The sequence below is a fragment of the Protobothrops mucrosquamatus genome, unplaced genomic scaffold (genome assembly GCF_001527695.2).
Source record: "Protobothrops mucrosquamatus isolate PMUCROS unplaced genomic scaffold, P.Mucros_1.0 scaffold_294, whole genome shotgun sequence".
NCBI classification, from domain to species: Eukaryota; Metazoa; Chordata; class Lepidosauria; order Squamata; family Viperidae; genus Protobothrops; species Protobothrops mucrosquamatus.
Window position 1 is genome coordinate 1,253,118 of NW_015386370.1, and position 17,457 is coordinate 1,270,574.

General features: G+C 37.2%; 2 protein-coding genes across 4 annotated transcripts in view; one reads left to right on the forward strand and one right to left on the reverse strand.

Moving 5' to 3' along the window:
* Positions 1-314: 314 nt before the first annotated feature.
* On the reverse strand, positions 315-11,217 carry EEF1AKNMT (eEF1A lysine and N-terminal methyltransferase). Of its 3 annotated transcripts, none has more exons than XM_015832016.1 (8): positions 10,964-11,217; positions 8,651-9,404; positions 7,641-7,840; positions 6,680-6,875; positions 5,898-6,047; positions 4,504-4,716; positions 2,439-2,570; positions 315-1,593 (listed from the first exon to the last, which is right to left on the reverse strand). In XM_015832016.1, the coding sequence occupies exons 1-8, from the start codon at positions 11,126-11,128 to the stop codon at positions 1,319-1,321; spliced, it is 2,085 nt and encodes a 694-aa protein (XP_015687502.1). In that variant the 5' UTR covers positions 11,129-11,217; the 3' UTR covers positions 315-1,318. The 3 variants fall into 3 exon arrangements, with proteins under 3 accessions (XP_015687502.1, XP_015687505.1, XP_015687503.1); XM_015832019.2 differs by having other exon boundaries at positions 6,656-6,875; positions 10,964-11,149; XM_015832017.2 differs by lacking the exon at positions 4,504-4,716 and having other exon boundaries at positions 10,964-11,149.
* A 127-nt stretch (positions 11,218-11,344) lies between these two features.
* ITPA (inosine triphosphatase) overlaps positions 11,345-17,457 on the forward strand; it is a 14,418-nt gene continuing 8,305 nt past the window's right edge. The window contains exons 1-6 of the mRNA XM_015832020.2: positions 11,345-11,513; positions 12,382-12,439; positions 12,522-12,586; positions 13,686-13,759; positions 15,428-15,459; positions 16,174-16,289. Coding sequence (XP_015687506.1) covers positions 11,445-11,513; positions 12,382-12,439; positions 12,522-12,586; positions 13,686-13,759; positions 15,428-15,459; positions 16,174-16,289 — 414 coding nt within the window. The 5' untranslated portion in view covers positions 11,345-11,444. The remainder of the gene's footprint in view (positions 11,514-12,381; positions 12,440-12,521; positions 12,587-13,685; positions 13,760-15,427; positions 15,460-16,173; positions 16,290-17,457) is intronic.

Below are 17,457 nucleotides of genomic sequence, written 5' to 3' on the forward strand. Positions count from 1 at the left end.
TTTTTCAATCATGGAAAATATATTAATCAGGGACAATCAGCAATCAGTTTCAAATGTGGTTACAACAGAAATTAGTTTATACTAGCTGAAGTATTTTTGGCAGAAAAGATCTCAGAAAGAAGAGATATTTATGTATTAGGAAACCTTCATTTTATTATGCTCATAATAAAATGATTGGCAAAATGTGTGGTGAGGATATGCATAATCTGCAGAAATGTGCTTTTTTATCAGAAGGAACTTTCTTGTTGTGAGTGTCATGAAATTAAGGAAACTACGGAGAATAAAAGAACAAGCATTTTTTCTGACAAGTTGGACAAGATCTAACACCACTTTATTAGTCAAGAACAGCTGCTCTAGCAAGCCAGAAAGATTTTTTCTTTGCAACCATGCTCTTTGATTCTACCTTAAATAAAAGCATGAACTCAATTCAAAATTGTTTCTTCTCCAGTTTTATAAATGAGCCAGTCACAGCTACTTGTAGTGGGGAGCAAATTTTTTCTTCCTTTTATTCTTTAATGTAAAGCTTGACTATACTTCCCCGTGTTACAATTTTGGCCACTTTCAGAATTTGTGTCCCTCCTAGGTATTTTGCAACTCATCAATTCTTGCTGTAGGAATTACAGAATAGAGCCTATCATAGCGGCCCAGAAACAATGCAGGGAAGTTTCTGTCTAGACAGTGATGTCTCAGAAGATGATACAAAATGGAACTAGAGGATTCTACTTTGTAAATGCCTCATCCTTGACCCATAAGTGTCAAAAAGGGAGTCACAAGTATGGTGCAAGTGACTGTGTCATTGAAACAAACCCAAACATCTTTGTACAAATGATAAGACTATCAAATATTGCACTTTCTTATAAAACTGAAATAATAATCAGCTTCATTCCTTCCTTTTTTATAAATATAAATTTTTGTATTCAGGAATTTCACTTTCTGATAATTACCTTTCTTTTTCGCTTTAACTTATATTTGTAACAAAATATAAAACAAAAGCTATTTGATTCTAAACAAAGGGGGATTCTCTGTCTGCGGCTGACGTTAAACATTCAATGACTACACAAAAGGGGCAAATCTAAAGCAAGATGTTGCAGTTTAGGACACCTCTTCATCTCAAAATCAAAATCTCTCAATAAAAGGGTTTCCAATTTAGCCATAAAGGTATGGGCATTTCCTTTTCCTTCAACTTTTCAAATTGATGGCCCATCATTGTCCAGGATGCAAATATGGATCTGTAATTAATGTAACACAGTACCCTCAGAATGTAGAGGACTGTATTTCTTCTCTCCAACTATAGCTGTGACATGGAAAATGTGGTTATTCAAACCAGTCTTATTGTTTCCAGCATATCTGCCAGGACATAAGTGCTATCCCATTCTTGCCCAGGTTGCTGCAGTGCCTTCTCCAAAATCTGAGCTTTCTCTTGAAAGTCTCTGGGAGATAATTTGACTTTATCCTGCTGTTGGCAAAAGATGATCTCATTTACTTCCCCTTCAATCTTCTGAGTATAAAGTACAGGGAAAGTCTCTTTGATGGCAGCCAGAACAGACCCTCGAAGCAAAATATCTCGACACACCAGATTGAGAATAAAAATGCCTGCAGATAGAAAAAATAGAATATTTTGGCTTATTATTACAATCAATGAGGCTACATAACAGTATTTTCTTCTGGTAGAATCCCCCTCTTGCCTTCTGCATTCTATATTTTATTATACAAAAAACTAGCTTTTTTCTAATCACTAGATAGTATCATAGAGTTTAACAGATTAACCAATGTTACATTCTGCTTTTGCTGATATAAAAAATCTATTATTTATTTCATTACTTTTGTTCTCTGCCACATGTTTTTTTATTACATGCCTAACCACAGACAGACAAAGGTAAAATCTCTGGCAATAGTTTTGCAGACCTTACCAACCTTATGTGCAAGGTTTTTCTGAGGTCTGCAGAAATCTCTTCTGATATAGGCATGATTCACTTTTGCAAACTGGTGTAATGAACAGCAGACCTGATGGTAGCAACCAATATATAGTTTTATGCAAAAGGCCCCTCAAATCCACACTCAATTATCTTGACTAGAATTTCTAATTCAATTAATCTCCTGAAAACTACGTTATTTAATACATTATCTTAGGCTTTACTTATCCAGTAAAGGCAATAAATGCTGACTCAATGTGTTCAGTCAAAACACGACGCAGCACAGAATTTTCTGTTTTTGTTTAACTAAAATCTCTTTATCTATTAACAGAAGTCATTCTAATCATGCTATTGTGGTGGTACTGCAAGATTTCAAAGAATCTTTAAAAGTTCACAAACTTGCTCTCAGTACTGCTTTTAGAACAGTTCATATCAGGTAGATCCAAATAAAAAGGCAGGATAGGTCCTAGAGAGGCAGTTCATCCTTTTATTTTACTCAGGCATTTACTACTGAGTGGTTCTCACCTTCCGTTTTCAAAAGCGTTTTCACTTTCTGAAGAAAAATTTTGTCCACAAAGGCTGGTGGTGGACAGCTTATTCCCAAAGTTGAGTCTTTGCTGTCCACATCAAACATTATTACATCATAAGATGATGGAGCTGGGAAGGAAAGGGAAAAAAGTGGAGCATATTTCTCACAAAATATCAGTGAAGATCAATAGAGCTTAACATGTTGCCAATAACACTTGTGAAAATAATATATTTTGTTTTTAAAATCTATCTGCTTTGTATTCTAATATACAGACATGAAAATAAGTATGTCTAAAAAACCCCCACAATCCATGGCAATCACAAGATCATCTAAAAAACCATTTTACCGAGTAAGATTAGCCCTACCCAGAAATAGTTTCATGAAGAATGTATGCACTTCAGAATATTCTCCCAATTACATCAGCTATTGAAACATATTCAGCTCAAGATCTCCCTCTTTAGGTATTATCACGTTAGGTATTCATTGCTGTAGACTTTGCTAAATAGAACCAAAGTCAAAGGCAGTTGAGAAACATTTTACCTAAGTGCATTTAATCACACATCCTTCTTTTTTTTTGTAGATTGAAATGTTTACTGACCAGAATTTCCCATAAACCATCACCCTCTAAATAAATGATCCACTTCCCCAAAGAATTAATTACAAATTAATCTAGAAAGCAGATGCATATTGCTTGCATCAAAAAGGTTGTCATTTCAAACTGAGCACTATAGTCACTTATTTTAGTTGAGTACTGTATATGATTTTTGAAAAAAGAAACAAGCTAAGTATACTTATGTTTCTCAGGTCATAGTTTATTGAAGTAGTATATGTTCTGACCTATGCTGTTACGATCCTATTTATGATACATACGGATACCGCTGCAGTTGATAATTTTTTATTCTTTTTTAAATTGGGGAAAAAGTAATTCTCAAAAGAAGTTTAACTCTTACTGCTGCTTCTCCACTTTAATTTCCTCCCAATCTCATTCTGTATGACATCGATTTGCTTTAAAATTATCTGTAATTTTCCCTTATGATCAAATAGTAGAATTGTCTTGCTGGACCAAAATACAGATCTATTTTATCATCATTCAACTCAGAAACAAGAAGGTAAATAATGGCCTGTACATAGCATTCTACTTGTCCCTAAAAGCATAGACACATTGTTCCATAACAAGATGTGGATTCTATAGCATATACATATGCAAATGTGTCAGTTTGGGGCACAGCCCAACTGTAAATGCAAGCTTTTGAGTGAAATAACCCACCTAGCATTGTGATTCTCAAGGCTCAATATTTAAATAAAGATTTTTGACACAACAAGAGCTAGAGGCTTCTGTGTTCCTTGTGGGAAAATAAAACCATTTTTGTATCAGTACCCGATTTACAGCCTCATAGGGTGCAATTATAGTTAACCTGTACTATAGGAATTTTTTTCCAAATTTTGATATACAGAAATATAACTGTTAAAGCTTCCAGAATAGAAGGGAGTATATTAACACAGGGCTTTTCAACCTTTTCACCCATTGTACCATTTTTAGGATATGGCAATATCCGAGTACCACCAGTCACCTAGCAAGGTGTCAAAAAATTGACGACCAAAAAAAAAAAAAGGAAAAAAAGGATAAAGTACAGGTAGTCCTCGACTTACAACAGTTCGCTTAGTGACTGTTCGAAGTTACAATGGCACTGAAAAAAGTGCCCCCCAAGGCACAGCCGAGCAAAACACCTGCCTGCCCGCTCGGCGGCACTCTCATTCCCCTCCCCCGCTACCACTTTTCTAGGATGGTTGCGTACCATCTGCCAGGTGCCAATGTACCACAGGTGGTACCCGTACCACTGGTTGAAAAGCCCTGTATTAACATTTTTCTTCTTGAACCATTACATACTCAAAATAACTCATTTTAATTATACAAAAAAAATAGATTTATGTGCATCTCTTAGTACAAATGCTTGCAAGATTTCTGAAATACTTGCTGTCAGAAAGTCAAAGAGTACAAACAACACTAAGAGATGCACATAAATCATGGCTTGGGTGTGGACTGATTGAAGAAGTCATTACCTTTTGCTGTAAGATTGGCAACATAAACTAAGCCATCTGCAATATAAATTTTGAGTCTGTCTCCTGGTGAAAAACCAAACCAGCGTGTAGCTACTTCTAGCATGGCAGAATCAATCTCCACTACATCAACAGAACACTGCAAGAAGTAGTCATGAAGGAAGAGGGGAAGGCTGCCACCACCCAGGCCAATCACAAGCATATGGATCTGGGCCTCTGGAAACAACACACAGAAAGTTACAAATTGAAAGCACAACTAACAGTGTCCTGTTCTGATCAGGGAGTACTTCTGTATAATTCTCAGCATTATGCTTGCAAAGTCCAAACTTCTTATAGCTCTGTTATAGCTGCTCTGCTAACTCAGGGGGCAATTTATTTAAGAGCAAAAAAGAAGCCAAGTCCATTGCTCCATATTTCGATTTTCTGAGGTTACATTTCAGTCTATTCCCTGGGGCACCAAATAACTCAGTAGTGCTAGATACAGCTGCTGACAAAGACACCTCTGTTTTTTAAGAATCCCTCCTTGGAGGAGTATATATCAACTCCCATACCACAATGTAGCAGGATCAGTTCTGTGTAGGGCAAGCTGCATCCCAACTATAAGGTTACCAGAGGTGGGATGAAAAATCCAGATAATAGGTAACAAATGACATGGCAGAAAAGATATACGTACAGAAAACTCTTAAGTCTTTGTTGCCACCCAATGACCACGTGGGTTTTCAGAGTTCAGACCTGATAGCCCAATGTTTTGGTTATATCTAGAGCAGCCCGAATCACAGATGGATAAGAAAAAATTCAGAGGAAAAAATATGCTGCACATTTTGGCAAGACTACCTTAGGGCTGGGGGCTGAACAAATTACTGCAGCTTGAACTTTGTGTCTGCATGCTTTTTTCTTTCTTTGTACTATTTGCTCAGACACTCAATTTAATTCAACTTAATCTGCCAAATGAATTCTAGTTAATGGATATGCATTATATATGTTAGCACCTTTATGATCCTACTTCAAACTCCGTTTTTACTGCTAATGAATTCGAGGATGAAAGAGACTAGAAGCATAACCTTATTTACAAATGCCTCATAGAGAGACAGGAGATTGTGTGTTCTAGCCTTAGGCATGAAATCTGTCTGGGTAACTTGGGTCAGTCCCTCTCACTCAGTCCAACCCACCCCAAAGGGTTGTTGTTGTTGTGGAGAAAAAGAGGTGGAGGAGGAAGAAGCATTGGTATGTTCGCCACCTTGAGTTATTTATAAAAGGCAAAAAAAAAATGGAATAAAAATTAATTAATTAATTAAAATATCCTACTACTTAACTATGACTGACAGGGACCTGACACAAATGTCACTTAATTTTCATGGGCCATACTTAAAAAATTGGTTCTGTGGCTTCCTACTCACTTGGCAGATTTTCAGGGTTTTCCAGCAAGCAGAGCCCTGCGACCATAGCTCTGTGGTGAGCGCAACACAAGTAACTTTTGTCAATGGCCACACAGGCAGCTTCAGCATGAGGTTTGAAATGGTCTTTCTTCTTCTGCTTCTGCTTGTTACCTGGCCAAAGAAAACAAACTTAGGTGGAAAGCAGACTACTGTAACTATAAAAAGGAACTTGAACTTATCCAGGATAGGAGACAACTACTCAAAATACTCCATCCCCCTCTCAGGGACACTCCCCACAATGGGTCAAGATTGAAATTCTATCTCTTTCTCCCAAAATAGCTATTCTGATCATTTTGTTTTTAACCACTTATTAATTTCAAAACGGGCTGGAAATTTCAAAACGGGCTGTGCAAAGATAATGTCCATCCAGATGTTGCAGATTTATAACGCTTGACAGCCCAGTCAGCACAAGTGGTAGTCAGGGATGCTGAGAGTTGTACTCTAACAACTTTCAAAGGCCATAAATTCACCTGGTAGAGAAGACTGATATGGATTTATACATCTTAAAATATGAGGTATAAATAGGAGGGACAGCAATGCATATTGTACTTAGTAATTCAAAAATGCTGCCTTACCTTACTGGCCTGTCTCAGTGCTTCTTTCTACCATTTCCTTAAATTGATCCACAGAAAGCTGGAGAGAAAAGTAGGGCTGTGCAGTATATGCCTCCCACTTATAATACCTGCACTAGGTCTCCTCACAACCCCATTCTAAAACACAGTAGCCCATAGCTTTCATTTCACCTTTGTGGGATACCCTGGATGAAAGCCTTGCTTCTGACTGCACTACATTCCTGTTGCTGAGGAAGATGAGGCGACGGAAATAGCAAGCACCATCTCCTTTCACATCTTCAATAACATACTCCCCACTAAAAGGACTAGTATCACAATGCTGGATGGTACGGATCCCAATGTCTCCATCCACAGACAGAAATGGCACCTGCAAGAGAAGGCAATCTAATGATACTATCATCCCACAGAAAGTTTCTTCAAAGAATAGGGAAAAAAGAATATAAAACATATTATAAATGCCAACTACTGTGCCCACCTGATCTATGATCACCACTTTCTAGGATCTTAGATCTGTGGTAGTCTTTGCTAGAACCAATACTGAGATGGCTGAAAAAAGATTTTGACATTGTATTTTTGGTATTCTTATAGGCAAGAGGCAATGCCAATTTTATTAGAAGTATCAAGTACTCTTGATCACTTAATCTTTCTAAAAACGTTTAGGGTATCTGGCTTGAATAGACCCATATTTTGCTATCACATACAAACTGAAGTTTAAGTATTAGGCCAAGACACCCGATTGCTGTTCCTCCCTGGCCTAGCAGCAGCAGTGGCCAGGAGGTCCTGAGCAGCCTTTGTTTCTGCAGAAGAAAGATCATGGAACAAATTAATTTTGCTTTTGCTATACAAAGAGGTTGGCAAATGGTTGCTCAAAGAAACCATCACATCATCACTGAACAATTCAAAGAGGAAAAAAATTACCTAGAGCTTCTATCACATATGTTAACCATCATCAAAAGCAGTAGGCTTCTGAATAACTTCTGAATACTAATTGCTAAAAAATATCAGCAAGAAAGTTCTACTATAATTGCATCCTGCTTGTTGGCTTCCCCTAGTTATCCAATGGGCCACTGTTGGAGAAGATCACAGGGCTAAACAGATCTTTTACTGGTCATTAGTCACACAAAAGACATACCTGCTGCTGGGGTGGAAGCCCAGGGGGGGCCAGTTCCATCACTTTTTCTGACAGTTCTGCCTGGATGGCTCCCATGTTGTCATAGTGTTGATTTCTATGTAAGGCCACAGTTACCAGTCGCCAAAATCCTGCACTCACAGCCAACTGCTTCTGTCCCTCCTCCGTCCCAAAGAGCCACTCAGTTTCTCTGCCCTGTGGTACTGGATCAGGTAAAAGAAAGGATTTGTGTCTCATCAAAAATATTGACTTTTTGCATTTTTTTTCAATGCCCAGATTCTATATTTCAATTTCATGGAATATTTAAAGCAGAACAAAATTTCTGTTCTCATGTTACAGCTTATTGCTTTCCTTGGTAATTCATACTGTGTTAACCATGATTAATATTTATCCTTACATAAAGCTTTGATCACTACTTTCTTAGAATATTTATTCAATTATTCATAATTAATTAATCATATATTGGAAAGGTGAGAGTTTGGTCTCGATTCAGATGTTTTAGAAACAAATGCAGGGAATATTAAAATATTTTATCCACCAAAAGAAGGGCAAGCAAAAATATCTAAAAATCATCATTTGTTAGAAACTGCAGCAATTATTATTTTCATAACTTTTATTTTGTGAGTTAGAATTTCAAACATCAGAATATGAACTGATATTCGAAAACAACATTATGATACAGAATGTTTAATAATTTTCAACTCTTTTTTTTCCTGTCTGATATGAACCTATTCAAAAGTTGCTAGTTCGTTCTTTGGGGATGAAAGAAGGTAAATTCATAGAGAAAAAAAATCCTAAAAGTTACTTGCTAATTAGCACTGACAAACTCACCAATCCCATAAATATTTTAATAAATTTTGCTACCCTTCCAAATACCTGAAAATACTGCAAATTTTGCTTAACAATATTAGCAATGTTTGAGGAAGAGAATCTAAAGACAGAAAGAATCTTGGGTTGTTTGAATTTTATTTGATCTCCATACAGTGGGCTGAACAATGAACACATTAACTCACTGATAAAGATGGCAAATTGTTTGTCCCGTAACACTTTCACCTTTGGGCTATGCACTACATGTAAAGTATACCGGGTTTGGCCAGTGTCTTTGCTGCAGAGATCCAGAGAGATGGTCCCTACACTGGAGTTCTTATTGAGTTGATTCCGCAGCAGAGAGTAGTGTTGTCTCTCCTTCACTGCATCAATCAGATGCTCACTGTTCTTGAACCGGACAGGTTTCTCTTGTGTTTCAGTACAGACCTCCAAAATGCATAAAACAGAGCCAGGGACTGGTCTTATCTTTGTCATAACATAAACAAAGACAGGCAAAGCAAATTCCTGCTCTGAAGTGTCTGTTTTCTGGCCAGGGACTTGATGTACTCGAACCATCCAACCTTCTTGAGAGAAATATTCCACAGCTGCCTTCAATACATGTGCTTGAGCCAAGGAGACACATAGGTAACGCCCCCCAAATTGCAAGACACGGCCAATTTCAGCAAACATTCTTTCAGCTCTTTTCAGACTGGTTTCTTCTCCATCAGTCAGGAGGGTATCAAGAGTGCCTTTATCAAACACCACTTGGAAATGCTCATCAGGGAAATCCATTTGCAGTACATCCATTACCATGTAAGTCATTTTGGGTCTCAGTTGTGTGCTGCGTTCCTGCATCTGCTTAACAACCTGCTCATTAATGTCCACACTGATGATATTGTGATAGCCTTCATCATAGAGCTGCTCACTTAGTTCTGAATTGCCACAGCCAACAACAAGAATCTAGTGGAAAAGCATGGAAGAAATTTCATGTTCCTTTTAGGCAAGTCAAAATTATTCCTTAGCATAGGGATTTTTCAGGTAGCTTATATACAAAGAGTTCTAGCATCTAGCCTAGTAAGTGAAACATATTGAAACCAAAATGAAAGTAGATCCTGGATAATTTGTATACACATCACTGGATATTTTAAAATAAAGGTCAGTGAAACTAATGAAGAGAAATATAAACTTAGGAAGGTCAATCTGGAAAAAGTTGGAAGATTACACCTGACATACGAAAATGTCTCATGTAAGCTCTTTTTAGAGTCCATGCAAACTCCATACTTTTAGATTTCAGCTTAAAAAGCAGGGTTGAGAAAGAAGTTAGCATTCCATAATTTCTTATCTGCATATGCAGAAAGTGGAACAGGAATAAAGGGGTATTTATCATACTATATAAATCAGACTGTAGATCAAGTAAGACATTTGAAGCAATTTTATATTTCAACTAAAAATACTCCCAGACTTCCTACATGATGTATTAAAAAAAAAACCTCACCCCACCCCACCCCCTTGGCTTATAACTTAAAAGACATAAGGCAAAATATTATTTTTTTGGAATACATGTACTCACACTTACATCACACAAAAAGATATTTAAACGCCAGTGCTCTGACAGATGAACACAATACAAAGCGCACTGAAGATGTCCCCCTCCCCAAATGGAGATGAACCATTTGCAGCCAAATCGCCAAGCTCAGAGATCAAACCAACAGCCCAACTACCAACCAGAGCTACTAATATTCAAACACATCTCAACATGTACTCATATATTCATTCTTTATCATTTTAGTCCACGTAGGTGTAATGGAGGTGGATGGAGAAGAAATAATATCTTTCCTGTGAAGATTGCAGTTATCCAAGAGATTATAGCAGCCAGAAACATCAAACAGAGCTCAGCTAAGAGTTCTGCAATTTTAAAAACTGTTTTCACCTGAATGGCTCTGATGTCAGTATTTGTAAGAATTCTGTAGCACATACATATGTGCTTGGGATTTTTTACATTCTGCATCTTTTATATTGTAAAACTGAGGGCAGAGCCTGCCTTGCTAGTATTAATCTGTCAGCTACCAAATCAAACAAATTAAAATTAACATTTTTCTCCATCCTATGCCTAAGTAGAATAAAATCTGAATTGCTTTCCTCCAAGCTGATCAGGGAAAAGGACTGTGATTTTAAAAACTAGAATTAGTTCTTGTCCTCTTCCTAGATATCGTGGCCAATCTGAGTTGCAGAGGCCCTCTTGACATTACTAGCTAGCTGAAAAGGTGGCGATTAGTTAGTGGATTAATGCGTTGTGATGTACATCCAGCCAATGTAGCTAATTTATATTTTAAGTGATTCGAACGTAACCCCAAAAGTTGGCTTGAGAAAACTATAGCTCAATTAATCAAAATCCTTTCAACGTATCGCACGAACACAAATTTTACTGATCTCCTCAAGGAATGCCTCAACCGAATAAAGTGTATGCCCACGTACTCTCATTTCCCTTAACTCTGTTTTTCTCCTTTATCAAGTCTCACCGAGTCCCGCAGGCGGAGATACCGTCCCAAAGTCGATCCGAGTCCTCCTGACCACTCTCCATACCACTCAAAGGCGCGCTCGCCTCGTTTCCGAAAGAATCGGTCCCAGTATTCCGACGAAGCGAAGTCTCGAGCGTGTCTTGGCAGCAACCGCAACTCCTCCATAGCTAAAGCCACGGGAAGGCGACCCCGCGAGCCAAAACACACGCCGGAAGTGCCTTCGGGGTCTTCATCCTCCCACTTTTTCCCCTCTCCGAGTCCTTCCTCTACGTTCAAAGCTCATTGGTTGGCTAAGGCTTCCATCTTTGCTTCTTCCGTCCAATGGATTTCAGAATTTGCAATAGGTTCCTCCCTTCTTCAGCGTGATTCATCGTATACCGTCAAAGCTGGCTTGTTTTCGGGAGTGCAAGGCTGTGCAGGAGAACCCTGAGGATTTCAGGAGATAGGATTGGTTGAGTAAGTGCGCAGGCGTCAGAGCCCGATGGCGATGATACCGGCGGCCGGCCGAAGCGTGGTGTTTGTCACCGGCAACGTTAAGAAACTGGAGGAGGTGGGCAGCGGCTTCCTTGGCTTTCTGCCGTCGTTTACAAAGCTGATGGGTGATGGCACTGGCTAGCATTTAACTGTTTTTCTGTTGCTACGAATGGTGAACTTGATACTTATAGGCCAGCGTTTCTCAAATCTCAGCAACTTTAAGATGTCTGAATTTCAGTTCCCAGAATTCCCTAGCTAGCGTTCTGGGGAATTCTGGGAGTTAGAGGTCACACATCTTAAATTGCTGAGATTGAGAAAAGCTGTTTTTCGCTTACAAATAAACGGGTCAGCTCTTGCAAGAGTTGGGATTTCTACATATCTTCCACCAAGACTCACATGAGTTTATTATGAGAATTTGGGTATTGATTGCTTCAGTGCTAAAACAATTCTGCAATGCTTGGATTACCTATCCTGAGTTGCAAATGAACGTTTAACTCTAAGCCATCCATTATATGGATTTAGCCATTAGTATCTTCAATCCCAAAAATAATCTGGTGGGAAAACTTTTTTGATTGATGTCACTAGGAACTGTCAGTCCAGAAATACCACTCCTAGAGGAAAATGTCTCTTACACTTGTAACAATAATGCTTGACAGTGTAGAAGAAAATAAAAGCAAAGCAGAAAAAACTACTACCACATAAAAATAAATTGAATAGATATATAAATACATAGAAGAGTGCCCATAACCGATATAGATGAATCCTTAATGAAGTAGGAAGTTTTTTAACAAGTTTCTGAAATATGAAAATCAAATGTGCCATTTGGGCTTCCCAAAGAAACATAGTCCATAATAAAGGTACTGCCACATTGTCCAAGATATGGTTAAGAGATGTAACTTGTGAAAGCTTATTAATATTCAAAATTACTTCTCTTTATCTTGCAGGTGATTCAGATTCTAGGTGACTCTTTTCCATACAAATTGGTTGCAAAGAAAATAGACCGTGAGTTCATGTTTCCATTTGTCCTGGTATCTTAGCAAACTACTGTTCACCGCTAACCTCACTTTTCTTTAAAATTTTGCAGTACCTGAGTACCAAGGGGAGCCTGATGATATTTCTACCCAGAAGTGCCTGGAAGCAGCTAAGCAGGTTCTAATCATGACTTTTGAAATATTTCTTTAGCTCATAACCTAAGGCAATAAGAAACTCAGAAAGCTGGGGAGATTTTATGCTTTATGCTCAGATAATTTTTGCTGTATATTCTATAGAGAGGTGCAAGCAGTTCTGACTCTAGAAAGAATGTTTAATGTTTGGCTGTAGGGTCAAAAAAGTACAATATGAGCTCTTTGTATTATACTGTTTTTGACTTGTGCATATTCTGCTATTGTCTCCTCTTTTTATTGTTTGTTATAAATTCCATATTTTTTTCAAAAAGCCCTCCACATTGTTATGAACAAGAAATAATAAGCAGAGTATTATGCATTTTATATTTATCATAAGGCATATTATAATTATATTTAATAACTCTTAACAACTCCAATGACTCAATTGCCCATTTCAATTTAAGGCAATTGTAACACTGGAAAAAATAGTACAAAGATTCCAGTTATATATAATTATGAATCCTATTTAGCAGATTAATATGAAATTTCTCTTGCTGCTAGGATAACAGAATGACAGAGTTGGAGGGGACCTTGGAGGTCTTCTACTCCAACCCCTGCTCAAGTAGGAGACCCTATACTATTCCAGACAAGTGGCTTTCCAGTCTCTTCTTAAAAGCCTCCAGTGATTGGGCACCCACAGCCGTTCCACTGGTTAATGGTTCTCACTGTTAGGAAATTTCTCCTTAGTTCTAGGTTACTTCTCTCCTTGATTAGTTTCCATCTATTGTTTCTTGTCTTGCCTTCAGGTGCTTTGGAAAATAGGTTGACCACCTCTTCTTTCTGGCAACTCCTCTGGACATTATGTTAGCTTTGATTACATTATGTCACAGTCATCTTTAAAAATACCAAGCTCCAACTATGAGGCCATTTTGTTTATTCCCATTTGGCATCTACAGTATACACACTCCTAACAGTGATTCCTGCAACGATTTTTTAAAATTATATTATTGCTGTCAAGAGCCGCAGAGATTAAATTGGGACGGAAGCTGCCTAACATTTTTAGAAAACTTTATTTACAATATGTGGAGCTTTAATTTAGAAGGTTTTCATTGCTCTTTTCTTATTTGATTATTTTCCTTTAACAGATTCAGGGACCAGTTATAGTAGAAGATACCTGTTTATGTTTCACTGCTCTTGGAGGCCTCCCAGGGCCATATATGTAAGTTGCTGAGTAATTTGCTGAGACAATAACTGATAATTGGAGGAAAGAAAATACTGCAGGTTAGAGATAAACAGGTGAGAAGAGAAGGAATACTAGGCATAAAGGAATTTATGTTTATCTTAATTATCTAGACTGAAAGTGCTATTGTCTTTTTTTGCATCCCTATTACATGCCTTTTAAAAAGGAAGCAGAGAAGGCAGAGGTGTGCTGGTTATTTCCTGAATGCTTTGATTCTTAGAACTATTAGACAGCCTCCCTCTGCTGTACAGTTCAGTGTTGTGAACATTTCTGGACATCACATTTTAAAAGAGGTATTACAACATTAGAGACTCAGTTTGGTATAGGAGTAAAGGCACTAGGCTAGAAACTGGAAAAGCATGAGTTCTATTTCTACCTTGGGCCCAAAGCTAGTTAGGTGACATTAGCTTCTTTCTAAACTCTAGGACAGGGGTCTTCAAACTTGGCCCTTTTATGACTTGTGGACTTCAACTCCCAGAATTTCTCAGCCAGTGTGCCTGGGTAAGGAATTCTGGGAGTTGAAGTCCACAAGTCATAAAAGGGCCAAGTTTGAAGACCCCTGCTCTTGGAAGAACACCATGGTAAATATCTTCTAAAAAGTACCTTGCCAAGAAATCACGAAGACTTGTCCAGGCAATTGCCAAGAATCAGGACAAAAATGAGTAAATGACAAAATTTGGAAAGATATGAAAAAAAGGAAATCACAACTATTTTCCTGTGAGGAAAGAATATTTTGATTATGGCTCTGTCATTTAAAATGAAGGATAAAAATACAGAGTATATAAACAATGCATAATATAGATGGTATGGATAGATCAATGTTTTTCTCCTCACCCTATTAAAATCTGAGGTCATCCAATGAAATTAAATGTAGGAAAATTCAATACTGAGAGGAGAAAATGCCTTTGTATACAACACATAGTTAGATTGCAGTGGTTGTTGCAGTGGCTGCCGTTGGACAGTTTTAAAAAGGAATAGGCAGTTTCATGGAAGATAAGTATATCAATCCTTCCTAATACTGATGACTATTTACACTTACTGAATCATGGGCAACATAGATTAAATGTTGGTTACTGAGAAGTGACTGTCATCCACCACCGAGGCTTGTGAGTATTGAAATTGAATCCCATTGGCCAAAGTATGGCATAGAATCTTGAACTGGATGATCTTTGGCCTAATCCAGCTGGACTATTAAACAAGAAATGCTTGCATTTTGTTTTAGTTCCTATTGTGATGCAAGAAGAGAAGAGGAATCCACTATAAACTATTGTTACGGAAGCCTTTATGTTTTGATTTCTTTTATTTCTGATAAGGCAGACAATAAAATGCAAGCATGCCATTACGATATCAGTTTTGCTGAACAAGAATTTGCCAGCTCAACACTGATGTTTTCACTGTTAATTTTTATATCTTTGCTGGATTTTACTTATTCTTTTATTTCTGTTCATTAGTTTTATGAGATTTTAATAATTCTACTTTGAACTGCACATTTTCCTGGAACTCTTGTACAAAAATCTAGCTGTTATTTGGTAACTTATTTATTTTACAAATAATTTTGGTTTGGCCTTGCTTGTTGAATAATGTTCAGGTGTTTTTATTATTCTTGTGATAGTGAAAATAAGATTTGTGCTTGAATTTGTGTTTCAGAAAATGGTTCCTAGAAAAGCTAAAGCCGGAAGGTAAATCAATCTTTTCTTTCACATAAACTTGTTTCTGGGATTGAGCTGCTTCCTTAACTAGTCTGCGTTACTCAAATATCGAACGATGCTGTTTTGCCAACACTGGCCTTGTCATAACCCATACTGATTATGTACTCAACTGTACGTTTCTTTTTACTTCCATTTTAAAGTAGGATGCTTTTATTCCTGATTATTTTACTTTTCAGTGTTGTATGTGCTACCATCCTCCCTTCTTGGTTTGTATTTGCAGATCCTTTCTGTCCTATTCCATTCTGCTTTAAATGATATTTTCTAGTAGAAAGCTAGAACTTGTAAAGTACTAAAAAGGCTTTAAGTGTTTATCTGATTTCATAGTAAAGTATCTATTTGGCAGAATTGGTCCTAATGTTCTATATCTTAGATCTGATTTAACCTTCATAACCCTGAATTACATTGACATCATCTATTTAGATATATGTAAAAATATTTCTTCTGCCACAAGTACATATACAGGAACAGAAAAGAATTCATTAAATTTTAACTGCATTTTGTCCTAGATTAATGGAAAAGCTAATGGTCCTATTGGTTCTTTTTTGATATATATGGTTTAGACGTAAGGATAGCTGCTCAAATTCCAAAGTATGTGAACTGCCATTTTATGTCCCACACAGTTTCCCTTCTGTCAAGCAAAATTTACTGAAGAAGAAATCATAATTTTTTTTTCTTATTGCTTAGGTCTCTACAAACTGTTAGCAGGATTTGAAGATAAATCTGCTTACGCTCTGTGCACCTTTGCTTTCAGCACTGGAAATCCAGATGATCCTGTAAAGTTATTCAAAGGCCAAACTCAAGTGCGTATGACAATATTGGGTTATCTGTGTTAGTAAAGACTTGAGGAACTGAACTCTTAGTATTTCCTTTTCTTAGCATAATAACTGTCACTTTCAGCATTCATACATAACATCTTAAACATAGTTCAAGTGCTTCAACAATGTTATCTCATTTCTTGAGTAGTGTCCAAAAGTAGGCTGGTGCTATTGCATACAGGGAGAAGTAACTAAATTTATTATATGATAAATATAAAAACAGTACAGGTAGGTAGGTGGGAAGGAATGAAGGAAGATAAGTTGGTTGGTTTACTGTATAGGAGTAATGTGACTGATAGTGGTGGGATATATTTCTATGTACATTAACAGCAGTGTCTGTTATGGAGCTTTTTGTTTCTAATTCCTATCTCAACAGTTCCTGCAATGGAGCTTCCTGGTTTCCAATTCAGTTGTTTAACAATTGTCACTCCATGCAGCTGCCTGCTTAGTTGTGAAGGTATTTCTACTAGGATGGGTGAACAGAATTATCACTGCTTGATAACAGTAGCTGCACATTCAACATTTCTGAGTTGAGTTGGAAATGAAGAGTAATGGTATAATCTGAAGTGATCCTCTCCGTTTCAGGTTTAATACTGTATATTCTCATTTTAGGGTTGGAATAGGTAACTTCTACTAGGTCAAACTCCTGAATTGCTGCAAAGGTTATCTGACAATGTTGCAAAAAGGGTTTAAATGAAAAATGCATTTCCCCAATTTGCCAGTTTTTTGGCAGTGTTGCTGGTTTTTTTAAAGTTTTGCAGGGACAGCTTAATAGTTGAAAAGGAACAAAACTCTCCCTGCTAGAATGGCTGCTTTTGCTGTTGAATTGTAGCCATGCATCTTAAATTTCTGAACAGTCATAGATGGGGTGTAGAGAGCCACATAAGGGTTATGGATGCTGAACTGATTAACCTGTTCCTGTAGACTAGTGTTCACATCCTGCTACATATCATTTAATAAACTTTATTACGGTCATAGACCAGCAATAGCCATCACTTTTTACAATATATTAAATAATAATAATAATAATAGTAAAAATAGTACTAACATTAATAGTAAATAATAACATCCCTGTTAAGAAAATACATGTTCTCAAAATGTTAGGATCACTCCCTAGTTTACGTGAGTGGATAGCCGATTAATGTGTGAGTAA